Here is a 27,709-nt window from a genome sequence, read left to right on the forward strand (position 1 = left end):
AGGACTCAACACTGGAGCGCCGTACGCAAGACTGGACCTTACAAGAGTGCGGTAGAGAGCTTTGAGACAGTAGATATGGTTGAAATTCTTGGCGATCCGCATGATAAATCCAAAATTCCTGCAGGCCATGTCGACAATAAATGCAATGGGCTGTTTGAAGTCAAGCTTACGAAATTAAGATAAAATATACATCGGCCTATTGTGCAGAGACAAACTGTACAATTCTGAAAGTTCTCCGTTTTGCTTAGCTCAGTGACAGCGGACAGGATCATCTACAAGAATAGCTAACTGTACAAACTAAGCACCAATTCGTGCATAATTGCACTCCAGAACTTCTTCAGTCAACGCAGTATACCAAAACCGCTTTGAAGTGAACGGGGAACCACTTTTATTGACGCTAGCTGAGAATTCAAGAAGCTTCACGACGCAGTAGACTACAACTAAATTAGCAGCAGCGTCGTAACCGCTGAGACAAGATGGAGCTTCAACCCGCCTCTGGCTTCCCATAAGGGCGGTAACTGGGAGCGGCTGAGTCAAAGCGTGATGAAACACTCACACCAAATCACTTCTTAGTGAGGTTGTCTGATGGTTCGACACTCTTCACTTCACCCGATGACAGAAGGGTTCTTCTGAAGCAAAACTGACGTACATCACAAGCGTTGGCCAACCAGTTCTGGAAGCACTGGTCATCCGACTACGTTCCCGAAGCCGATAGCGCCAGACGACGTGGTGGTCATCGTAGACTCCAACCTTCCGAAAGCTAGAATCGCAATCGGCATCTATGATTGCCCTGTAATAAAACTGGCGATTCTGGACGTTCGCGCGGAAGAGGGAAAGACGGCCAGGCGTTCGGTTTACCAGGGGGAAGTGTTAGCCATCCCTAGTTGGCCTCGCACCTTCACTGTTCAGTAACCCCGTCAATTAATCTATCAAGATCAACCATGTATCCTGGTCGATGTTATGCACAACTGTCAGCTGGATATAGGTCAAATTTCTTGTTCCTTGTCTCATTGCCCCAGTTTCCGTGTCCCATTTCTACGTCCCAGTCCCAGTCCCAGTCCCAGTCCCAGTTCCAATCCCAGTCCCAGTCCCAGTCCCAGTCCCAGTCCCAGTCCCAGTCCCAGTCCCAGTCCCAGTCCCAGTCCCAGTCCCAGTCCCAGTCCCAGTCCCAGTCCCAGTCCCAGTCCCAGTCCCAGTCCCAGTCCCAGTCCCAGTCCCAGTCCCAGTCCCAGTCCCAGTCCCAGTCCCAGTCCCAGTCCCAGTCCCAGTCCCAGTCCCAGTCCCAGTCCCAGTCCCAGTCCCAGTCCCAGTCCCAGTCCCAGTCCCAGTCCCAGTCCCAGTCCCAGTCCCAGTCCCAGTCCCAGTCCCAGTCCCAGTCCCAGTCCCAGTCCCAGTCCCAGTCCCAGTCCCAGTCCCAGTCCCAGTCCCAGTCCCAGTCCCAGTCCCAGTCCCAGTCCCAGTCCCAGTCCCAGTCCCAGTCCCAGTCCCAGTCCCAGTCCCAGTCCCAGTCCCAGTCCCAGTCCCAGTCCCAGTCCCAGTCCCAGTCCCAGTCCCAGTCCCAGTCCCAGTCCCAGTCCCAGTCCCAGTCCCAGTCCCAGTCCCAGTCCCAGTCCCAGTCCCAGTCCCAGTCCCAGTCCCAGTCCCAGTCCCAGTCCCAGTCCCAGTCCCAGTCCCAGTCCCAGTCCCAGTCCCAGTCCCAGTCCCAGTCCCAGTCCCAGTCCCAGTCCCAGTCCCAGTCCCAGTCCCAGTCCCAGTCCCAGTCCCAGTCCCAGTCCCAGTCCCAGTCCCAGTCCCAGTCCCAGTCCCAGTCCCAGTCCCAGTCCCAGTCCCAGTCCCAGTCCCAGTCCCAGTCCCAGTCCCAGTCCCAGTCCCAGTCCCAGTCCCAGTCCCAGTCCCAGTCCCAGTCCCAGTCCCAGTCCCAGTCCCAGTCCCAGTCCCAGTCCCAGTCCCAGTCCCAGTCCCAGTCCCGGTCCCGGAACACAATTAGTATCCGATTTGCGAAAAGACTACTACATTTTTACGGCTTCTAAGTTCTAAGTTAATAACCGTTAAATTTATAAAATAATCATGAAAGACAACAACCGACAACAAGCATCTAGTTACAACCGAGTATCAAATTCTTCATCGTTCACCGTCACCGCTCTAGTCTAAAACCTCTTCGTAACGGACTGTGAAACAATTCAGTTTAATTGCATAGCTTCTCCTCCCGTCCGGACTAACGGACACAAAAATATTAATTTCATCCAGAAAACACTTCTATTTGGCTAACGTAAAAGGAGAAACTCGCAAAAAATATAACGCGGAACTTTTTCCAGTCCGTTCTACAGTCGCCGTTTGCTTCGATGCGCTACGCAAAAACCAACTTGAGCTGCTGCCGACCAAACTTTCAAATTACAACATCTCTAGTTGGCAAAATAAAATACCATGTAAATTAACTTTAGCGACACCAGAAAACCCAACGTGAAATGTAAAAAGTTTGCTTCATTTGGCTGTACGATACCAGCAGCAGCGGTACTGACTTTTCTCGTTTTAAAGCTACTAAAGCCCAGCTCTTTCCTCCATCACATCAGTCGGTCGTAAAGTTTCAAAGCTTCCAGCCTAAACGTTTACGACTGCTTTGTTTGTTGCACAGGCAAATAAACGTCAAAACACTCTCCCAGTTTGAAGAACTCTCTTCGCTCCGCTGCTGTTAGCTTTAAGCCTACTTTGCCTACTGTCTGTCGGTCGGTCGGTCGGTCGGTCGGTCGGGTGGGTTGCTTTGCCATTCAAAATTCTTAACGGCTTTTTAAAACCTCACATCGTCTCCGCCTTCCTGGGGCTTCTAATTATGTACATACTACCCAGTCAGTAGTGGCGATTACACTTTACCCCCGCGCACCGAATTATGCCTCCCTTCGTCAGCGGTCCCCTCAGTCCGTCAGTGGTGTAAGACCAATCTCATCGAAGTTTTGCTTGTTCACACTAGCGTGCCCAGATATGAATAAAAAGAAATAAGAGGGGGGTGCAACTTTCAAAAGAAAATTTTGGCCGGAAAAACGGAGTAATCGTAGGATGGCAATTCTAGTATTACTTATCAGAAATTGGATGTAAATTAGACTTGAAATTGTGCCTAAAATTGGACACGCAATTGAACTAAAAATTTAACTTGACATTGGATTTTAAATTTGGACTAATTTGAATTGGAAGTTTTACTTCAAAACGGACATGGACTCGAAATTAGACATAAATAAATTTAATTGAAATTAGAATTGACATTTTTCGTCTTATTCTCTCACATATTTTACCTCTTTTCAATTCCGTATTTTCTCTCACTTTTTGTTCTGTTTTTTTTTCCTTTTCTGTACCATTTCGTCGGCTTTTGCTCTCACTTTCTTTCCGTTTTCCTTTGTTTTTCTCGTTTTCCTTTTTATCTGTCCAGTTTCCCTTTTTCTTCGTTTCCTGTTCAATTTTTTCTTATTTTCAGTTCTGTTTTTCTCTGCTTTTTGTAATTCTTTTGTCGTTTTCCGATTGTTTTTTCTCTTATTTGTGTTTTCTCTTATTCTCTTACAGTTTTTGACTTTTTCAAACTCTTTTTATCTTCTTTTCAACTATTCCCCTATTCCTTTTTTGTATTTGCCTCTTTTTTCCCTTCCCACTCCAGTTTTACTTTTTTATCTCTCTTTGTTTTGTCTTCATCTCTTCCGTTTTACTTTTTTCCTTAATCGCAATTTTCCGTTCTTCTTTTTCAGTTTCATCTTCCAGTTTTTTTATCTCACCTTTCTCATTTTATATCCCGTTAAACATCTTTTTCGCGTTTACTTCCTTTTCATCTATCGTTTTTCTTCACTCATTAGCGATTCTTCTTTTCTCTTTTGGTTTCTCTCTTTCCTGTTCTGTATTGCTTTTCTTGTCTCGTTTTCCCTTTTTCCCTATCCGCTCTTTCCCTTTACTCTTCTTTTTCGGTCCCATTTCTTTCGTTATTCCTTCTCTCCTTTTCTATCCCGCTTTTCGTTTTCATCTATTTTATCTTATTATTTCCTGTTTTTCCTCCTGTATGTTCTGTATTTCTATTCCATTTCATGTTTTTCCCGTTTTTCTTCTTTTTCTGTTCTGTTCTTTCGCTACTCTCATATTCGCCGTATTTCTCTCCAGTTTATTCTCATTTTCTTTATAATTTTCTTCGTTTTCTTCATGGTTTTTCTTTCGCTCCTCACATTTGTCTTTTTTTCTCTTCCGTTCTTCATTTTTTCTAATCAGTCTCTTCGTTTTAACATCGTTGACCTTTTTTCTCTTTTTATGTCCCGTTTTTCCTTTCATTTTTCTTTTTTTAAGTGCCTGTTTTTACTCTTTTACTCTCTATCGCGTTTTTCTTTTTTAAAATCGGGCTTAAATTGGGCCTGAAATTAAACATGAAATTTAACTTATAACTGGAGTTGAAATAAGACTTGAAAGACGACGACTGGATAGAAAAAAGCTGAAGAACGGCAGGGAAAAGAAGAAAAAAGGGGGTTTTCCTTCGACAAAAAAATGACAAAGGAAATGAAAACTGGATAGAACGAGTAAAAACGGGACAAAAAAAGCAAATAGAAAAAGAATAGAATACCAGAAAAAGAAAAGGAGAGAATACGTAAATATGCAAATGGAGAACAGAACAGAAAGAACAGAAAAAGATGAAGAACCGGACAGAAAAAGAAAAAAAGGGATAGAAGAAATAATAACAGGAGACAAAAACGATAAAAGAGAAAAGAAAAACAGAACCTGACAGGGGAAAGAGCAGCACATAAGCAGAGAAGAAAAGACGTAAACAAACAAACGGGATAGAAAAGGAGATTAAAGCGGGAAAAGACGAAAACACCATCTTTCACGCCGAGAACCCGGGTTCAAATCCCAACCCCGCAGAAGTCACGAATGACCCAAGCTGGTTGAAGTGACTATAAGGCCATTGCAAATTATTTTTGAAGTTTTTGTCAGCCCCCCTTGGGTGTAGGATTTGAGTTAATTTTTTTTATAAATTCAATTGTCTGTGGGCTCTATAGCCCGAAAAACTCTAAAAATGAGTGTACGAGTTGAGTTCACGCTTCTAGCACGAAATAGAAATGGGAATTCAAACAGTGCAATTTCTGAAAATCGGCTAAAAAATTTTCATTCGTTTTTGTTTTCTTTTCGTACATTTTTGTACGGAAAATAATAAAGTATATATTAAAAGCAAGAATAGATTTGGTTTTCACGTTTAAACTTTAAGTAAAAATGCCTGAAATCCATTTTTTTAGCTCGAATTCACTTTGTTTTTTTTTTCGCCCACCTCCCCCTTTAGTTGCCCAACACCCGAAGGACAAAACCTTTGAAAAATATTTGTAATGTAATAACGTCAGGTATTCTAGCCTGAAAAGATAAGAAAACAAAAATTAATGTTAACCTTTAATTATACTACCATGTTATCATACAATGATGGATATGTAGGGTTTTCTTTCTAATTCCCGTCGTAGTAAGGAAAGCCACTCTAATTTTCATCATTTCTTAGGTGGATTTAATGAATATTCCAAAAGTTCTGCTGCTGACTAAAACACACTTACCTTCCGATCCGTAAACTTTGAAATCAGTGAAAAGCGATTGTTAAAGCATATTATTGAAATTACGCAACTGTCGTTATATCTTAAATTCGTCGTACCGTCTTAAAATCCGTCCATTAAAAATTTTCATCGTCCGAACTAAAAATCACAATAATGTTCTCGAAGCTAACACGCATGTATTTGTGTAGGTCGGCATGACAAATGTTATTCTGCAAAATTTCTGCAGGTCATGCAAGTTTTCCCGGCTGCAGAATAACGACAATGCGTTGCGGGAGTTATTTTCATTTTATGAATGACGGAACTTGAAACGATTAGCCTACATTTTCTTCTTCGTCGCACGAAAAAAGATAGCAAATTTGGCTGCTAGGAATTCTTTAATGAAAAATGGCATTTAAATAAATCTCAACTCACTTTGATTGATCGCGTATGATAGTCAACAAACTAAAATATTAGGGAATAACTAATTTTGCTTTGTGTGTCATAAAAATCGCTGATATTTTTAATAATTTGTGTTGGATAGGACGGGAATAGACAATTACGACGAAGCAGCAACATACCCTATTTTGAATCCGACGTGATATCTGTTTCAGCATTAATACTTAGACTGTCTGGGGTGTCGAAATACGTATCTCAGTCCCATTTTTCGTATTTTTTCGCTTTTCTATCCCATTTTTCGTTTTCGTTTATTTCGTTCTTCCTCTTATTATGTCTTGCGCTTCCTTCAGTTCTGTCCTGTTTTCTAGATCTGTTTTGTCTTCCGTTTACATTTTTTTCTTTTTTATCTCGTTTTTCTTCTTTTTCTTCTGTTCTCGTTTCTCAATTTTCCTGCTTCCGTATTTTTTCTTTCACTTTTCCTCCTTTTCTATCCCCTTCATTCTCATTTTTGTTTCGTTTCTACTTCTATTGCGGCCTGATTTTTCTCCTTTTGTGTCCAGTTTTTACTTCTTTCCTCGTTTTCCTTGTGATTTTTGCTTTTCTTTCTCGTCTCTCTTCTTTTGATTTTCATTTTGCATTCTTTTTTGACCACTCTCCTCGTTTTTGGCGTCGTTTTTTCTCTTTATCGTCCTATTTTCTGCATATCCACTCTTTTTCCTATGTTTATGTCCCATTTTTTCATTTTTAATTCCATTTCTTCATCTTTTGTAGCTTTTATTCTTATTTCTTTATTTATTTCTGTACCGTTTTCTAGGTTGTGTCTGTCACTTATTGCTTTTTTTCTGTCCCTTGTTTCTTGTTTTATTGTTCCGTTTTTCTTCGATTCCTTTTCGATTATTTCTTATTTTAGGGCCTGCTTTTGTCCTGTTTTAAACTCGTTTTTTGATTTTATTCTTTCCCGTTTTCAGTCTTTTCTCTTCATCTTTTTCTCGTTTTTAGTTTACATTCTTTTTAACTCTTTTTATTTCCTTTGCTTCACGTTTTTTGTTTACGTGCGTTCCGTTTTTTCTCTTTTTGTTTCCCCGTTTTTCCATATTTTCTGTCGCGTTCATTCTATTTTCTGCTCCGTTTTTTCCTTCCCTCTCCGGTTTTTTTTTTTGTATCTTCCGTCTTACGTCTTCTCTTTCGTTTTACTGTAGTTCGTTTTTCCTGTTTATCTTTGCTTTCTTTTTCTGTTCTATTTTATTGTTTTGTGCCCCTCTTTCTAGTTTCATATCCAGTTTTACCTATTTTTCCTGTTTTCCTTGTTTCCTCTAACGGGTTTCTCTTTTCTCGCCTTCCGTTCATGTGGTCCCTTTCGGTGTATCATGTCCTTTTTCTGGTCTTATTTTGCACTCTTTGTTTTTCACCTTTTCCTATCTCATTTTTTGTCGTTTGCTGTCCCATTTCGATTTTTTTCAGTCCCAGTTGTCGCTTTTTTCGCTTTTCTATTCCGTTTGACGTTTTCTTCTGTTGCTGTTGTGTCTTGCAATTCCTTCTTATTTGCCATAATCTTTCTTTCTTTACCGATCTCTTTTTTTACATTTTTGTCTTTTTCTGTTCCGTTTTTCTTCTTCTTCTGTACTCGTTTGTCCATTTTACTGCTTTCGTCCTTGACTTTTCCTCCTATCATGTATCCTATTATGTTTTTTCTTTTTTCCCGTTTTAACTTCTTTTCAACCCTGATTTTTCCCCTTTTCTGTTCAGTTTAAACTCATTTTCTCGTCTTTCCTCTTTTCACTTTCATTTTCCGTATTGTATTGGTTCCGTATTTTCTCTTTACTTCTGCTCCCATACTATCCCGTTTTATCTCACTTTTGTCCTGTTAATACTCCTTTTTATCCCGATGTTGCTCCTTTTCTGTTTTTTCTCGTGTAACCTCTTTCAACTTCCATTTTTTAATCTTTTTCTGTTCAGTCTCGTCGGTTTATCTTCTTGTTCCCTCTTTTGTTTCCCGTTTTCTGCATTTACACTCTTTTTTCTGTTTTTATGTCCCGTTTTTTCTCTTTTAATCTATTTCTCCACCATGTTTGTACCGTTTTCTTGGTTTTTGCTATCACTTTTTTCCGATTTTACTCTTTTTATCTCTCAATTTTTTCTGTCCTGTTTTATTGTTCCATTTTTGCTTGATTCCGAACCAATTTTGTTTTAAACTGGATGCTTTAAACTCATTTGTTTGTTATTGGCTTTTCCGTCTTTTCACTTCTCTTTTCTCCTTTTTCCTCGTATCCAATCAACATTCTCATTTTTTATTGGCTGTCAGTCAATCTAAAATAGAACAGGTAATCTTTAAAATTTGAAATCTATTCTAGCTCTTTTTATGTCCTTCCCTTCTCTTCTTGGCGCGTTTTTCTGCCTATTCTGTAGTGTTTATTCTGTTTTTTCTCGCCTGTTTTACCTTTTATTATCAACGTGTTTTATGTCTTGTTCTCTTTCATTTTACCTTTTTTAGTCCGTTTTTCCTTTTCCTGTTTTTCTTTTCTTCTTTTTTTGTCCCTTTTTTCTCGTTTTATGTCCTGTTTGACCTATTTTTCCCATTTTCATCGGTTCCTCTATTGGAATTCATTATTCTCTCTCGTTATTCGTCTTTTTCCTTCTGGTTTCTCTTACTCCGTATTCCCTTTCATGACTTCCCTCTTTACCTTTCTAGTTGTTCCTTTTTTCTGTCCGTTTTTTCTACGTTCATTGTTCCTTTTTTCTTCTTTTTAGTCCCATTTTTTGCGGCTCTTCTAGGTCTGTCATCCTATTGTTCTGTTCCGTTTTTCCTTGTCTTAAGGCCCGTTTTTCCTGTCCCGCTCTTTGTCATATTCTGGTCCGTTTTGACTTTTTTCGAACCCAGTTTTCGTCTTTTTACGCCTTTCTATGCTGTTTTAAATTTCGTCTGCTTCGCTCTACCTTTAATTATTATAGGTTTACTTTCTTTTTTGTCACGCTCTGTTTTTTTTACCCTCTTTGTCTTCTTTTTTTCTTTTTCTGTTCTCGTATCTCCATTTTCGTGGTTTTGTATTTTCTGCCTTACTTTCCGCTTTATTCTACCCTGTTTTTCTCCTTTTTTGTCTCGTTTTTTCTACTTTTCTGTCAAGTTTGTCTTCTTTTTCTTTGATATTTCCTCGATTCCGTTGTCTGCATTTCTATTTTTTTCTCTTTTTATGTCTCGTTTTCTCTCTTTTTTTTTCTTTTTCTACCCCGGTTGTCCAATTTTTGTCCAGTTTACTTTTCCCCAAGAGTAAAAGGAGAAAGGAGAGACAGAAAACGGGAATATGGAACAGAAAAAGCAGAACAGAAAAACGAAAAAATCGGAATATAAATATAAATACAAATAAACAAGGAATATACCAAATGAAAACCGAAGGCGGAAAAATGGGGCAAAACAAAGAGGCAAAACGTAACAGACAAAGACAAGAAAGAGTTAGAAAAGAACGAAAACTGGAAACAAGAAAAAAGGGTATAGGTAGGGGAAAAACTCAATTTCTAATTTAATGTCCGATGTCAAGCTTAATTTCAAGTTCAATTGCATGCTCGGTTCAAAACCAAACTTAACTCCGATGTCAAATTTCAAATTTAATTCCAGTTCTAGTTTATTTGCAAATTTCATGTCCAATTTCACCTAAAAATGTCACATTCTGTTTTAAGCCCGATTTCTTGTTCAATTTCAAGTAAAACTTTCAGACGTAATTGGGTCTAAATTGAAGTACAATTTTAAATCTAAGTTTAAGTCCAATGTTCAGTTCAATAGTTCAAATTAGTTCAAATTCCAAGTATAATCTAATGTCCTATGTCAAGTCCAATTTCAATTCTAATTTCTAGTCCAATTTCAACATTGAATTGAAATCCAAATGCACCTGAAAGTTCGGAGTTTTAAACCTAATCGACCGGTATTTTTGCGATAAGTATTAATAGATTCACCATCCTACTCGATTTTCTAGGACATTCTTCTGAAAGGTCGGATGCCTCACCCTTTGTTTATGCCTAAGCACGCCACCGTGCTTGTCCATCAGCACAGTTCGACCATAAGCTTTTAATTAGAGCTCTGTCGGCGAGGTCACAGACTCAAAACTCCGACCCTTCTTGCATGGCATAATCCTATAGCACAGTACGGTGCTTAATTAATCATCCATGCCACCATGAAGCTTCTGTCAGTTTTTAGTTTTTTTTTTCTGGGGTTGCTTTTAATTTTCACCGAAGTTTTGGGGGAAAACTTCTCGTCGTTACATGCCACATTCATACATTAGCCGAGTTTGATAAAAGAAAAAAAAGCAACAATATTATGCGATTCTCGGGTAAACATGGTGCGCCCGGCCCGGCCAGGCCTGGCCTGGCCTGATGGTCTGGTTTCATTTGCATTTCGTGCATTGCGGCCATTTTAATGAATGCTAACATAATTTTCACCGCTCACTTTTGCACTCGGCAGGTATCCTGGGTGCGCCGGAAAGGGGACGAGATTCACCTAATTACGGTCGGCCGCCACACGTACAGCAGCGACTCTCGGTACTCGTTGCAATATCAACCGCCCAATAATTGGCAGCTTCTGATCCAGTACGCAAACGAACGAGACGAGGGCCATTATGAGTGTCAGATTTCATCCTATCCGCCCCTGGTGTATCTTGTTTATCTTATCGTTGTCGGTAAGTTGCAACCCACAAAATGATCCGAGGAACTTTGTCAGTGCTTTCAGTCCATTCATGCCATCTGCTGTTCGTCCTCGTCGAAAGCACTGGAACTGGACCTCAGTTCATTTGCCATAAACCATGCCATGGGACATGTTGCATGAGAGCATGGCAAAAGACGACCAGTCATTAGATGAAGATTTTCCATACGCCCACAAACTATCCATGCTCTAAAAACCGTACCCAATTTTACTTCCAGTACCGAAAGTGGAGATTGTTGACGAAAGAGGTGTTGCGACCGTCGATAAATTTTACAAAGCCGGAAGCACTATCGAGCTCAAGTGTATCATCAGTAAAGTTCCCCAGCCAACCAGTTACGTGACGTGGAAGCACGGCCTCCGGATGCTGAATTATGACACCAGCAGGGGCGGAATAAGGTAATTTATCTAACTTCAAGTTCATTAAATCAATTTCAAGCTTTGATTCGCCGCCTAATGTGGCGAATACAGTTCGCCCGCCCGCCCGCCAACCCGCCTGCCTTGATCTGTGCTCGCGGATCTGCCCGCTTTCCGGCTAAAGCTTCTCAAGTGGCGAGAAGAAGAAGCGTACTATTTTTACCCTTTCACCGGTCGGTACGCCTACTGCGATCTGCGTACGTACGTACGTACGTACCACAGTCAAAGCCAATAGAACATTTCCACCCGAGAGCAAACGAAGAAACTTTATAATTAAATACTTTTTGTTAAAGCAACCGTAGAGAAGCGGAAAGCGGCTCGACGCAGCTCGAATTAGAAGCAAAAGTACTTAATTTGAATTTAATGTTTGCAGTGCTATGTGTTTTCTCCACCACTTGAAGACTATCTGAATGAGTAAGCGAAAAACGATGACTTGGGCTCGGGCTCGGGCGCAGAAAAAGCCGGAGCCATCGGGCATGGAGCCATTTTTCCGTAATTAATATACATACCTACCTTTAATTTTTCAAAATGATCTACGGCCGTCGGACGGGGGACACAAACTCGGCTAATTAAGTCATCCGACACCGACGACGTTGTCTAGCCGGGTCCTTTGGCCGGTCCACCTCTCCGCCCCCCCCCCCCCCCCCCTCCTCATTATGGTTCATTTCTCTAACGAAATCAACACGAACGGACGAACGAGTTTTCGGAACGTGCATTCTCTTGGCAGAAACGGTCGCCTACGGTTTCGGCCATTTATTCTGTCCGCTACCGCTCTGTGACAGTGCGGGAACATATTTAAAAATGTTTTATGATTATGATCCCACTCTAGAAGCCGAAGGTTAGAGGTTATGCACTAGTAGCAAGAAAAGTTGAAATTTACGGACGGTGAAAAAGTGCACATTTTTCTGTTGAGATTTGATTGCGAACCGTCAACTGCTCCCCTCTTGTCAGTTGACGCAAAATGCAAGACAAAGAAAGCACTTTTTCCTTAGGCTTTCTGCTACTATATTATTGATCATCTCCCGCTTATTTTGTAGACATGTGCAACGAGTTTTACGAAGAACCGTCCAGGTGTTCCGGAGTTATAGCGGTACATACAATTGTCATCCAATTATTTGAACATCTGATGGTTTCCTTTCCAAAATTTCATCCATTCCATTTTGGTAAACTTCACCTATTGTTTTATCTCCGGAAATCCCTATAATCAAAGCAAAACAAAGCTTTTTTCTTTATTTTGATATCCCCCTTAGTTATCCCTTCATTTTTCAGACCTTGTTCTCTTGTCTCTCAGCCGCTTGTATATACATCTCTTATCTGTGTAATCTGCGAGAGAAATGCTAACTTTACTTATTTGAACCTCCACCGCTGGACAGTCGCCGTCCACTTAATCACGCCAAGGAACAAAATGCCAAGTTTGATGAAGAACAGCACAAGCGTTTCGAAGTTATGCCGGAACACACATATAGATTGGGTGCCCCCTGGTCAGCTTCCGCGTCTTTGTCCCACAGTCAATTACGCAGTTTAATTTTTGCTTTTCCCTCCTGGAATCCCAGTGATAAGGGAGAGAAACAAAACCTTTTATGCTCCCCTCCCTCTCTTTCTTCGGGCTCTGCCCGCTTGTATTCCAGCCACTGCACAATGGTTTGATTGCTCAGGAATCGTGAACTTTTTTAAAAACTCCTTTCATAGTGTTTTTTTCAATATGGCGTCTTCGAAAGAATTTCTGTAAATCAATAGACGCAACGACTGGTGGTTAGTATTAGTTCAGAACTCAAACACAGGTGGCGCTGCAAAATTTAACTTTCTAATTTGATGATATAGAGATATAGTATGTTCAAGAAAGTTTTAGATAATCTTATCTGAAACTGAAAACATTATTCCTCTAAGTATCGCAGGTTTTGAGATATTAGGCGTCTTTCATGACGGACCAAAAATCGAAGTTTTCACTGTAGTTTCAAAACTATGTGATTTAGGGAAAAATAATGTTTTGCAAACATTTGCATCTATTAAAATCACACACTTTTGCAGAAGAACGTGAACACGTATCTTCTATACAGAGCGAGTTAATGAACGATTTAGGTAAAAATTAGCCATATTTCGTACTGCTATACAATAAAAAGTTGGAAAAACTAGCTACCGAGATATAGACTAATCTCAAGTTTTTAGTCTTGACCTTGACCTTGACCTTGATTTTTGTTATGTAACAGAATTAAACGGAAAACAGTTGGTAAATGAGAGAAAAAAGACTGAGTAACACTTCTGACTTCTCATGCAAATTATATGAAGAAGATACGTAAAGAGACAAATGACATAGCATGTTTTAAGATCAGTTTTGAATGTACTTTCACTTTAATTATATCTCTGTCGCCAGTTTTTCCAACTTTCTATTGTATAGCAGTACGAAACATGGCTAATTTTTACCTAAATCGTTCATTAACTCGCTCTGTATAGAAGATACGTGTTCACGTTCTTCTGCAAAAGTGTGTGATTTTAATAGATGCAAATGTTTGCTCAACATTATTTTTCCCTAAACCATATAGTTTTGAAGCTACAGTGAAAACTCCGATTTTTGGGGGTCCATCATAAAAGACGTCTAATATCTCAAAAATGTTTTCAGCAAAAAGCTTCATAATAAAATTATCTAAAACTTTCTAGAACATACTATAGCTCTATATCATCAAATTAGAAAATTAAATTTTTCAGCGCCACCTTTGTTTGAGTTCCGAACTAATACTAACCACCAGTTGTTGCGTCTATTTAAATACAGAAATTCTTTCGAAGAAGTCATATTGAAAAAAACATTATGAAAAGAGTTATTAAAAAAGTTCATGATTCCGAGCAATCAAACCACTATGCACTGGTACACCTGTATAATAGAGGTTTTCCGTCAGAACATACCCCTTCTTTTCGTAGTTTTTCTCAAAAGTACTTCCAATACGAGTAAGTATGGTGCAAAAATGTATTTTTCTCATTGACTCTAGATTGATTTTTTAAACAATGCAAAATTGCAAGAATGTTAAATTTTTTTCACCCAATGATGTCAACAAATGTTGAGTTTTTAAAAATGCGTTTTGGTTGCACTGTTTATCAAGATTTTTAAATTTTCTGACAGCATTGACATATTCCAGCATTACGGGACACCTTTCCTACTGTACTATACGTACGTCACTCTCATTTAGCATCAGTAAAACAAAACAACATATGAATCATAGGTCACAATAAAATAACTAAACCCTTCCGCTCGCCGTAGCACGAACTAACACCGGCGACCAGCGCCGGCAGAAGCGTGCACTCCGAAGCGCACATTTCTAGCCTACGCAGTAGCGGGTGGCTTAGCCCCGAGCGACGATCGGAAAGGATTCAAATTACATTGAAAGCAATTGAGCCAGAAGTACATAGTTAATATATATAGAGCCTTTTTCCGACTCCCGCTGTCACGGTATATGCCGCTATGTCTCTCGGCTCAAGGACTGTTGAATCAGCTGCTAACAAGTTGGGTGAAAGTTGTCCGCACGCGCGTGAGTGAAGTGTCCGCGGTAATACAACAATCGTGTACAATACTACTATACAAATCACCCTACTAACACAGTTGTTACAATCCAGTTGTGGCAACCAATTTACGACTAATTTTAGTCATAAATAAGTTTCTGCAACAATAAGTGCGAAAACTGTGCTACTTGGGCAGTTGCTATTTCATCAAATCCCTGGCATTCAACTGAAAGATAATGTCCTCGTTAGTCAACTATTTAACAAGTTAGTTGCCATATAATTGGTAAAACAGGTAGCAGTTCACACAGTAAAAATGAGTGCTAATTCTGTCCCGTAACGCTGGAATGTGTCATTGCACAACCGATTCTCACATATGCGTTTCAGTGGCTAAGGCACGTGTCCCTTCTTTTCTTTAAATTTTAATATAGTACAAAATAATTTCTGCAATCCAGAAGTCTGCAGTTCATAATTTAATAGGCTACTATTTTTGCGGTAAGTGAATTATTTGTGTAAAAATAGTTCCGTCTTTCCTCCTTTTCTGTGTCGTTTTTTGGTTTTAGCTCTCACTTTTCTTCTCTTTCTATCCGTGAGAGAGAGAATAAACAAAAAAAATAATAATAAAGAGAAAAAAAAAGAAAGTGACAGATTAGGAAGGAAAACGGAACATAAAAAGAGAAAAAATGGAAAAAAGTAAATGAGAGAAAAACAAGGAGATAGAGAAAAGTACATGAGCAAAAACCCGAAGACAGAAAAAAGTGGAAAGAAGAAAAACGATGACGAAAAGAAGAGAAATGAAAGATAGGATAGAAAAGCGATAATGACAACGTGGAAAACGAGAAGCAAAATGTACAGAAAAGGAGAAAAAACGAAATCGAAATGGATTATGAACAGAACAGGTAGAAAAGTAAGAGAAAAAATGAAAACGGAATGAGAACGGAAAAAAACAGAATACGATAGAAAAGGAGGACATAATAAGAGATGAAAGGAACAGACGAAGACGAAAAAACCGGAAAGGAGTTAAAAAGAGAAAAAAGACACAACAAGACGGAAAATGGCAAAGCACAAAAAAGAGAAAAGAGAAGGTTCTTACGAATGTTAGAGAACCCTCCCCCCTAAAAGGAGGGGGCTCCCATACAATTGCAATACAATGAATTTATTTTATGATGGTTTGAGACTCGTCACCCCTGCACAGTGGTCAAATTTTGAAAAAACGTGACAATTGCAATTGGGTAAAAAAATGGGTAAGTTTTCAAGGGTGGTGTCTTTAGAGAGGTTTAATAATAAAATATGGCGCATCTTTCTGCACTATTAGGGTAAACGTGAATTCTCCTATTAGGGGTTTTCAATTGATTTTTCTGAGATTCCTTTGGAGTGCTCCTGATGGAAATATTTTTTATAGATAAAATATAGTACTTTCACGTAATGGTTGTCTGGTTTGTGCGAAGCTGCCCGAAAATTAAAAAAAATTTGAATAACACAAATTTTTTATTTCATTTATTTTATAATTTATTAAATATGCATCCTAGCGACAAATAGTCTTCAGTGAAAATGTGTATTTTAGCATACTGAATAACTTTGTAGAACACTCGAAAGCAGTAAAAAAATCGTGTGCAAAGTTATTGAGCATAATTGATTTCTAAGCGCTCCTTTTTAACACATCATTATAACGGGTGGCAACTAAAATTTTGGAATTTTTTTCTCAAGCTGTCAAAAAAAGACAAAAATACGTGAAGAAAATCTGATTTACCGAAATTAAAGATACATTATCCATTGTTGAAAAACAACTAGTGTACATTTGAAAACGGTTCGTAATCGGCTGTTCGGCGAAGCTTTCGTTTCAACTGTTTGCAATTCGTGGCTCTCCAGTTGTTTTTGTTCACCAAGCAACTAAACATTCCGAAGAAATTTTCGATTGGGCGCACTGAGACAGATTTTTCGGGTCGTGGTTTGTGGGTAAAAATGGGATCGAATGGGTATTCAGGAACATTTGTGTTTTTTGGGGTAATGCGATGATGCTCTATCCGGTCAAAACGCGTATTGTCCATCTGCATGATGTTTTTGTAGAAACGGGATCCAAATTTTCTTCAAACATTCGTCTGATGCATCTTAATTGATAGCCAAACCAGAGGGCTTGTTGTTGAAGAAACGAGAAAGAGAACGATGTTCTTCTGCGTCCATAATTTTTGCTGCTCTTCCACTACTTTGCTTGCGAATAGTTGTTGGGCATCTTAGGATATGGTAAACAGTCGAAGCCGCAACACATTCGCTTTTTAAATGTTGTACTGTGTACTTTTTGCCGAGATTTCTATGGAAGTTCCTAGAAGTGTACAACGCGGTCGCGGAATGCTTCTTGTTTCGACGCCATTTTTAGCAAAACTGGGCAAGCATAAACAAAACAAAAAATATTAACAAAAAGAGGAGAGAGAGTGCTCACACATACACACTCTCATTTATCTCTGAGCTCGTTTGTTGTTGAGCATAAGGGCCGCGAAAAAATTCCAAAATTTTAGTTGCCACCCGTTATTTCGCAACCGGTAAGAGATAGATAGTTACTATATTCAGCAAAGTTGCTTATTTTAATATGTTCTGCAAATTTTTGAAGAAAAATTTTTTTAATTATTTAAAAAAACAAAAGTTGTGTCACCTTAATAGGTGAATTCACGTGAATAGTGCAGAAAGATGCGCTATATTTTATTATTAAACTTCTTTGAAGACATCACCCTTGAAAAATTACGCATTTTTTACCAAATTGCTAATGTCCGCGTTTTTTTTTTAAATTTGACCACTGTGAGCTGGTGTTTTAAGAGCTGAAACCAGAGATGTAAATGTTTCGTGATTTTTCAGGATTATCCAGACTGGTTTGGTATTGAAGCTGATCATTCATTTCCTTACTATCCAGCAGGCTTAGCATGCTCTTTTCGCTTCGATTGAGCTCTTTTGATTACAGTATTTCAGCCAAACAGAATATGAAAAGGATGTTATGGGGCATTTATAGGGCTAGTAATCATCTACAATATTGCTCAAAAAAAGTAAAGTTTTATCTTTTGTAGGTTTGCAATGGCGTCGGCAGCAAAAGGAGCGTTTTTTTTTGCTACCAATGGCGAAGCGGCCTCATAGTGCCATAAATACAAAAGACATAGCAATACTTACTTCAATAGTATTGCAGATAACAACTAACTCTGCATATGCTCCATAACCCACTTTTTCATATGCTGTGGTGCAGTAACCAAAAGAGCATCGAAATCGAAGCGAAAAGAGCGTGCCAAGCCAGCTATCCAGCATTTAGCTCTAGTAGATGTTGTCGCATTTGCTTTACTTTGAAGCTTTCAAACTTTTTTCGTATAATTGCCGAAACCGGACGACGCGAAACTAGCGAAGATGGAGCTAGAACAATAGTGACGTCTTATGGACGTCCATTCTCATAAAATTTCGTGTCGGTGCTACTGTGGCAGACATTTAAGTAACATAAATTTAGTTATTTCATAAAGAAAGTAAAAGAAGAGAACAACCCTGTTTTACGCTGTTTCTTATTCACTGTGCATCCCGAATTCGGACAAAATACTTGGCAACTCTGGCTGCAACGAAACAAATAATTAAAGTTATATAAATTAGGGCTTATCTTTCAACAGAGCCGAGTGGATTAGCCATCCAAACCACAATTTTGAGATCAGGCTGCCGGGAATCACACAGCATCGCATCTACCAGCTTAGCTAATGAATCTTAACGATAGCGAATTACCGGGTATGATCACGTGGAGGCGCTAGGTAGGAACTTGGGATGACCTATGCGCTATGTTGGACGTTTCTTTGCCATTACTACAATTTGGCATCACTGACCAGTTTGTTTACGTTTATTTTGTTAACGGCTCTGCTTCTATATTTTTTACTGTGAAATTGCACATGTTGTGCGGTTTAGAGTTGAATACATTCTTTACTGTGTTCGGTTTTGTACCGGGTTTGTGGAATATCGCTCAATCGTGCTCATTGTTTACATTTGCCGATTCCACCACATTGACCAAACGTAGATCATATTAAGGGGCCTTCCCGTCGCCCCGCTTTGTTCAAAGTAATTTGATTTGAGGTGGCTCACTGCTCTGTTCAAAGTATCTTGACTTAAGGTGGTTCATCACTGCCAGGGGTTGTTCACTATAGAGCGTGCTTATGATCATTGCGTCAAACCGGTCAATGTGACTGATGAGACGATCACCTGCATGGGCTTTTGCGAGCAGGTCACTCATGCGAAATGTGCACGATTGAGAATTTCGATTGAAAATCCATGTGTGAAAGAATTTTTTTTGGATGTACGAACAATACGCTTCAAACAGGCTTTATCATCCGTCGGCCTGGCTGCCCCTTCAATGTCTGCCATCTTTCTTAACGGCAAGGAGATAAAACAGCTCTCTAAGAAAGTGCAAGAGACTGTCTGTACAGCACTAGCCCCTAGAATTGCCGTTGACGAACCACCGATGAGACGTCGCCTGAATGAGCGCTTCAACTTTCTTATTGCTGTAACAGAGTCGAACTTCGTCGAATGCGTATAATCAGTGCAACCAGCAGCTAATTTACAAATTTATAAAACGAGATAATTGTGAACAGCGGTTTGTTCGCTAGCTATCAGCATTACATGTCTTCGGACCAGCATGGATTTTTTTTTTTGTAAAACGTTCAATCTCTACGAACCGCGTTGATATTGTCTCGTTCTGCCTGCGCAGCATGAATGAAGGAGTACAAATTGACGTAGCTGGAAGCAGCGTTTGATTGGATGGATCACGGTATGCTCCTTATAAAACTTGCGAAGCTGGGAGCCTCCGTACCATTCAGCAAGTGGCTACAATCGTATCCAACACACCATAGCCTGAATGTGAAGATCGGGTCCGAGCTTTCCGACTCGTTCTGCAACATCCCTGACATACCGCAGGGGAGCAACCTTGGACCAGTGCTCTTTTCTCTTCTTATAAATGAACTATCACATATAAATCCGGTATCGATAAAACATCGCACATGGTATATTCGGCATAGCCAAACGACATGTTCTGTGTCATGATAACCCTCACCACTAGTACAATGATTATCGGAAAAACAAGACACAACACTTATGGTTCTTACAAGAAAACATAGATACCTTTCCCGCTAACCGGTTTCGGGTATGATGCTATACCCATCATCAGAGCGACTAGAGAGGAGTGGTTGTCAGGCAACATGGAAAGGAAAATTTTCGACTATTTTGTCTGTTATACCATACGAAGACACAAATCTTCTACACGATTGTGAGGAACGTGCTGCTTCACGTCAAAAGCGCCGGCCGCAGAAATCACATCTGTGTAGGTCTATTCGTTTTCCTAGGCTAACGAACCTCTAATTTGTTTTCCCTAGTCCTCATATCGAGATACCTTTCACAAAATAACAAGCGGATTTGAGAGTCCCACACTTGCTAGATTTTGCTCAACTTGATAAAATTTAATTCAAATCAGGGAGGTTTACTTCACATTCCAGCTTTTCAAGGACGACTTTGCGGGAAATTGCTCAACTGCAAAAAGAATAATCAGAAAACGACTTTTGTGCATACTAGTCCTGTTTGCACAGAATAATTATCATTCGGTTCGCCATAGGTACTTTGAAAAAGTACCCAAAAAAGTTACAAGTGCCAACACGAATGTTCGTCCATACATAAATTTGGGGTCCCGCTATTTTCTTCGAGGTGGTACTTTAGAAGCTCAAGGCTGTGAGTCATTTCTGATTCATAGTCGCTTGTCAAAAGAAAATATAATTCTCAGCCCAAAAACGAATAGGAGAACCGAAAAATATTACTACAACTCGCATTGACTCGGTGAAAATTAATGAAAAGCTAAACAAGTGGTGGTCCGCTCATTCGTAAGTATCGTTACGAAAATGCCTGGCATTTATAAAGAGTGCATCAGTAATTGAGATGGATAACCGTTAGGAACGATACTGTTTTCCGGTTTTCCGTGAATGCAGTGCTGAAAAAAACGAGTGAAGTGGTACCTACCTATCTACGATTTGCTCGATGATTTGGCTTTTTGTGAAAGCTGTCGACTACAAGTTTATATCAGCCAACAGGTATATGTGCTAGAACAAAATATTCCTGTTGAAATGAAATATCAAGTAGTATTTTAGTTAATTCTCAGAATTTTTCAATAACTTTTGTTCAGAAGTGTTCAGAACAATTTACAACTTTCCAATGCACTGCAAACTAATTCTTTCAATTGAAATTTGTATCTACTACTGAACAAAAAACTCTTCTAATTAGTCAGTGCATTAGTTTTAATCATCCAGCATCGAAACTGTGTTTCGCTACAGGTGCGTTTCTTGTTTTTTTTTTGTCGTTCGAGAATAAGAATAACTTCTGCTACTGAAATTGCATTTTTCTTACATTCCTATCCCGATATTAGTCGGTGCAAAGTTATCAATTGAAAATGATTTTATGTTGCTGAGAACTGCTTGTGCGATACTGATAAGCAGAGCTGAATGCGAACGAACTGGACTGTTAAAGTGCAAGAGTACAAGGAAACTGGAAAGTTGCTTGCATTCAGAAGCTGCCAATAAATCAAATTCATTGAGTGCAATTTTTATGAAACAAATAATTTATTGATATATTCGGCTTCATAAAGGAACCACAAACAATGGCCATTTAACAATGCAATTGTGATTATTAAAATAAATACTCTTATTTTAAACCCAATAAAAAATATAATAAATAAAAATTTTATTACTCTTTTCTGGGAAAAACTGTTTCTCATTATGTTTTGAATGCAAAACTAACATTTTACGACGGTACATAACCGACTGGTTTCTTAGTATTCTCCACAAATGGCCCGCAAATAGCGTTAAACTCCTTCAGAACAAGCTTAAAACCTGATTCGTCAAAATTGAAAATTCTCTCACGTTTGACAAAAATGGAAGGTTTAATGCCCTCTTCTTGAAACGCATTTTCAATTTCATTATTCAGAAGAAAGTGATGATTTTGTTATAATATTAGAGTAATTCTCGTTGAAACGTGGCCACTACTGACACGAAGTCTTCAAATATTCGAACTTTTTGCTTAATTGGTTGAAAATGATTCACATGTTCACCGAGGGGCCTAACAGTTTCAAGAAACGTTGAATTTGGAGCAAACCGTGAGATCTATATCATGTGATATTTAGACTAATCTCAAGATTTTAGTCTTGACCTTGGAATGAGGTCATACATATATTAATATTTTTTTGAAACGATGGTTCTACAATTGATGAAGGGACGGTAGGGGAAAGAAATGAAAATTTTTGGTGAAGGAGGGGGAAGAGCGGAAAGTAAGGGGGGGGGGGGGGGGAGGGGGTATTGGTAGCTATGCTTGACAAGTAGTCATTTTGACTCCTACCTTTTGTCCAATGCTGGAAGGTGCATGAGTCGAACCAAGCTGTAATCTGAGATTATAACCGGATTCGAACCCACAACACCCTCCAGGGCATGTGGTTCGCTGGTACTTGTTCCTTGTCCAGCGCCTCTATGGTTCAAAGGTACAAGTACCAGCGAACCACATGCCCTGGAGGGTGTTGTGGGTTCGAATCCGGTTATAATCTCAGATTACAGCTTGGTTCGACTCATGCACCTTCCAGCATTGGACAAAAGGTAGGAGTCAAAATGACTACTTGTCAAGCATAGCTACCAATACCCCCTCCCCCCCCCCCCCCCCCCCTTACTTTCCGCTCTTCCCCCTCCTTCACCAAAAATTTTCATTTCTTTCCCCTACCGTCCCTTCATCAATTGTAGAACCATCGTTTCAAAAAAATATTAATATATGTATGACCTCATTCCAAGGTCAAGACTAAAATCTTGAGATTAGTCTAAATATCACATGATATAGATCTCACGGTTTGCTCCAAATTCAACGTTTCTTGAAACTGTTAGGCCCCTCGGTGAACATGTGAATCATTTTCAACCAATTAAGCAAAAAGTTCGAATATTTGAAGACTTCGTGTCAGTAGTGGCCACGTTTCAACGAGAATTACTCTAATATTATAACAAAATCATCACTTTCTTCTGAATAATGAAATTGAAAATGCGTTTCAAGAAGAGGGCATTAAACCTTCCATTTTTGTCAAACGTGAGAGAATTTTCAATTTTGACGAATCAGGTTTTAAGCTTGTTCTGAAGGAGTTTAACGCTATTTGCGGGCCATTTGTGGAGAATACTAAGAAACCAGTCGGTTATGTACCGTCGTAAAATGTTAGTTTTGCATTCAAAACATAATGAGAAACAGTTTTTCCCAGAAAAGAGTAATAAAATTTTTATTTATTATATTTTTTATTGGGTTTAAAATAAGAGTATTTATTTTAATAATCACAATTGCATTGTTAAATGGCCATTGTTTGTGGTTCCTTTATGAAGCCGAATATATCAATAAATTATTTGTTTCATAAAAATTGCACTCAATGAATTTGATTTATTGGCAGCTTCTGAATGCAAGCAACTTTCCAGTTTCCTTGTACTCTTGCACTTTAACAGTCCAGTTCGTTCGCATTCAGCTCTGCTTATCAGTATCGCACAAGCAGTTCTCAGCAACATAAAATCATTTTCAATTGATAACTTTGCACCGACTAATATCGGGATAGGAATGTAAGAAAAATGCAATTTCAGTAGCAGAAGTTATTCTTATTCTCGAACGACAAAAAAAAACAAGAAACGCACCTGTAGCGAAACACAGTTTCGATGCTGGATGATTAAAACTAATGCACTGACTAATTAGAAGAGTTTTTTGTTCAGTAGTAGATACAAATTTCAATTGAAAGAATTAGTTTGCAGTGCATTGGAAAGTTGTAAATTGTTCTGAACACTTCTGAACAAAAGTTATTGAAAAATTCTGAGAATTAACTAAAATACTACTTGATATTTCATTTCAACAGGAATATTTTGTTCTAGCACATATACCTGTTGGCTGATATAAACTTGTAGTCGACAGCTTTCACAAAAAGCCAAATCATCGAGCAAATCGTAGATAGGTAGGTACCACTTCACTCGTTTTTTTCAGCACTGCATTCACGGAAAACCGGAAAACAGTATCGTTCCTAACGGTTATCCATCTCAATTACTGATGCACTCTTTATAAATGCCAGGCATTTTCGTAACGATACTTACGAATGAGCGGACCACCACTTGTTTAGCTTTTCATTAATTTTCACCGAGTCAATGCGAGTTGTAGTAATATTTTTCGGTTCTCCTATTCGTTTTTGGGCTGAGAATTATATTTTCTTTTGACAAGCGACTATGAATCAGAAATGACTCACAGCCTTGAGCTTCTAAAGTACCACCTCGAAGAAAATAGCGGGACCCCAAATTTATGTATGGACGAACATTCGTGTTGGCACTTGTAACTTTTTTGGGTACTTTTTCAAAGTACCTATGGCGAACCGAATGATAATTATTCTGTGCAAACAGGACTAGTATGCACAAAAGTCGTTTTCTGATTATTCTTTTTGCAGTTGAGCAATTTCCCGCAAAGTCGTCCTTGAAAAGCTGGAATGTGAAGTAAACCTCCCTGATTTGAATTAAATTTTATCAAGTTGAGCAAAATCTAGCAAGTGTGGGACTCTCAAATCCGCTTGTTATTTTGTGAAAGGTATCTCGATATGAGGACTAGGGAAAACAAATTAGAGGTTCGTTAGCCTAGGAAAACGAATAGACCTACACAGATGTGATTTCTGCGGCCGGCGCTTTTGACGTGAAGCAGCACGTTCCTCACAATCGTGTAGAAGATTTGTGTCTTCGTATGGTATAACAGACAAAATAGTCGAAAATTTTCCTTTCCATGTTGCCTGACAACCACTCCTCTCTAGTCGCTCTGATGATGGGTATAGCATCATACCCGAAACCGGTTAGCGGGAAAGGTATCTATGTTTTCTTGTAAGAACCATAAGTGTTGTGTCTTGTTTTTCCGATAATCATTGTACTAGTGGTGAGGGTTATCATGACACAGAACATGTCGTTTGGCTATGCCGAATATACCATGTGCGATGTTTTATCGATACCGGATTTATATGTGATAGTTCATTTATAAGAAGAGAAAAGAGCACTGGTCCAAGGTTGCTCCCCTGCGGTATGTCAGGGATGTTGCAGAACGAGTCGGAAAGCTCGGACCCGATCTTCACATTCAGGCTATGGTGTGTTGGATACGATTGTAGCCACTTGCTGAATGGTACGGAGGCTCCCAGCTTCGCAAGTTTTATAAGGAGCATACCGTGATCCATCCAATCAAACGCTGCTTCCAGCTACGTCAATTTGTACTCCTTCATTCATGCTGCGCAGGCAGAACGAGACAATATCAACGCGGTTCGTAGAGATTGAACGTTTTACAAAAAAAAAAATCCATGCTGGTCCGAAGACATGTAATGCTGATAGCTAGCGAACAAACCGCTGTTCACAATTATCTCGTTTTATAAATTTGTAAATTAGCTGCTGGTTGCACTGATTATACGCATTCGACGAAGTTCGACTCTGTTACAGCAATAAGAAAGTTGAAGCGCTCATTCAGGCGACGTCTCATCGGTGGTTCGTCAACGGCAATTCTAGGGGCTAGTGCTGTACAGACAGTCTCTTGCACTTTCTTAGAGAGCTGTTTTATCTCCTTGCCGTTAAGAAAGATGGCAGACATTGAAGGGGCAGCCAGGCCGACGGATGATAAAGCCTGTTTGAAGCGTATTGTTCGTACATCCAAAAAAAATTCTTTCACACATGGATTTTCAATCGAAATTCTCAATCGTGCACATTTCGCATGAGTGACCTGCTCGCAAAAGCCCATGCAGGTGATCGTCTCATCAGTCACATTGACCGGTTTGACGCAATGATCATAAGCACGCTCTATAGTGAACAACCCCTGGCAGTGATGAACCACCTTAAGTCAAGATACTTTGAACAGAGCAGTGAGCCACCTCAAATCAAATTACTTTGAACAAAGCGGGGCGACGGGAAGGCCCCTTAATATGATCTACGTTTGGTCAATGTGGTGGAATCGGCAAATGTAAACAATGAGCACGATTGAGCGATATTCCACAAACCCGGTACAAAACCGAACACAGTAAAGAATGTATTCAACTCTAAACCGCACAACATGTGCAATTTCACAGTAAAAAATATAGAAGCAGAGCCGTTAACAAAATAAACGTAAACAAACTGGTCAGTGATGCCAAATTGTAGTAATGGCAAAGAAACGTCCAACATAGCGCATAGGTCATCCCAAGTTCCTACCTAGCGCCTCCACGTGATCATACCCGGTAATTCGCTATCGTTAAGATTCATTAGCTAAGCTGGTAGATGCGATGCTGTGTGATTCCCGGCAGCCTGATCTCAAAATTGTGGTTTGGATGGCTAATCCACTCGGCTCTGTTGAAAGATAAGCCCTAATTTATATAACTTTAATTATTTGTTTCGTTGCAGCCAGAGTTGCCAAGTATTTTGTCCGAATTCGGGATGCACAGTGAATAAGAAACAGCGTAAAACAGGGTTGTTCTCTTCTTTTACTTTCTTTATGAAATAACTAAATTTATGTTACTTAAATGTCTGCCACAGTAGCACCGACACGAAATTTTATGAGAATGGACGTCCATAAGACGTCACTATTGTTCTAGCTCCATCTTCGCTAGTTTCGCGTCGTCCGGTTTCGGCAATTATACGAAAAAAGTTTGAAAGCTTCAAAGTAAAGCAAATGCGACAACATCTACTAGAGCTAAATGCTGGATAGCTGGCTTGGCACGCTCTTTTCGCTTCGATTTCGATGCTCTTTTGGTTACTGCACCACAGCATATGAAAAAGTGGGTTATGGAGCATATGCAGAGTTAGTTGTTATCTGCAATACTATTGAAGTAAGTATTGCTATGTCTTTTGTATTTATGGCACTATGAGGCCGCTTCGCCATTGGTAGCAAAAAAAACGCTCCTTTTGCTGCCGACGCCATTGCAAACCTACAAAAGATAAAACTTTACTTTTTTTGAGCAATATTGTAGATGATTACTAGCCCTATAAATGCCCCATAACATCCTTTTCATATTCTGTTTGGCTGAAATACTGTAATCAAAAGAGCTCAATCGAAGCGAAAAGAGCATGCTAAGCCTGCTGGATAGTAAGGAAATGAATGATCAGCTTCAATACCAAACCAGTCTGGATAATCCTGAAAAATCACGAAACATTTACATCTCTGGTTTCAGCTCTTAAAACACCAGCTCACAGTGGTCAAATTTAAAAAAAAAACGCGGACATTAGCAATTTGGTAAAAAATGCGTAATTTTTCAAGGGTGATGTCTTCAAAGAAGTTTAATAATAAAATATAGCGCATCTTTCTGCACTATTCACGTGAATTCACCTATTAAGGTGACACAACTTTTGTTTTTTTAAATAATTAAAAAAATTTTTCTTCAAAAATTTGCAGAACATATTAAAATAAGCAACTTTGCTGAATATAGTAACTATCTATCTCTTACCGGTTGCGAAATAACGGGTGGCAACTAAAATTTTGGAATTTTTTCGCGGCCCTTATGCTCAACAACAAACGAGCTCAGAGATAAATGAGAGTGTGTATGTGTGAGCACTCTCTCTCCTCTTTTTGTTAATATTTTTTGTTTTGTTTATGCTTGCCCATAGCATAGCTACCAATACCCCCCCCCCCCCCCCCCCCCTTACTTTCCGCTCTTCCCCCTCCTTCACCAAAAAATTTTCATTTCTTTCCCCTACCGTCCCTTCATCAATTGTAGAACCATCGTTTCAAAAAAATATGTGATATTTCATAAATTTGCCATGAAACAACTAACAAATGGCCCGTGGTCAAACTATGCTATGCTATGGTATGCAAAAACTTATCAAAAGAGAACAAAATCGAAAATAAAAACTTTTCTACCGCTTTTCGGTCATTACGTTGTTTGAACTTTCGCTTCTTTTTCGTGCTAGACGCGTTAACATTCAGTACATTCATTTTACAAGTTCTTTAGGCTAGTGTTACTCATGCCGAAGAAGTTTTTTTGTTCCCTGATGGAGGCTTAAAACTTTAACTTTAAAATTGCAATAGCCCCTAACTGGCACGAAAAAAAGAAAATAAACAGGATCCAGGAAAAAGTGAACATAAAAGGAGTTTTTTTCTTATTCCTAGAGAAGAAGAGTAAAGTGTAGAGTAGAAGAAATCGCAAGAGAAACTAGGGAAAATGAAAAGATTGGAC

The 27,709-nt window shown here is 39.2% G+C and overlaps 1 protein-coding gene across 1 annotated transcript in view; it reads left to right on the forward strand.

The window, feature by feature from the left end:
- LOC128744035 (zwei Ig domain protein zig-8) overlaps positions 1-27,709 on the forward strand; it is a 67,379-nt gene that overhangs the window by 31,095 nt on the left and 8,575 nt on the right. The window contains exons 4-5 of the mRNA XM_053840778.1: positions 10,375-10,588; positions 10,830-11,007. Of these exons, the coding sequence (XP_053696753.1) occupies positions 10,375-10,588; positions 10,830-11,007 (392 nt within the window). The remainder of the gene's footprint in view (positions 1-10,374; positions 10,589-10,829; positions 11,008-27,709) is intronic.

This window comes from Sabethes cyaneus, chromosome 3, assembly GCF_943734655.1.
Source record: "Sabethes cyaneus chromosome 3, idSabCyanKW18_F2, whole genome shotgun sequence".
Classification (NCBI taxonomy): domain Eukaryota; kingdom Metazoa; phylum Arthropoda; class Insecta; order Diptera; family Culicidae; genus Sabethes; species Sabethes cyaneus.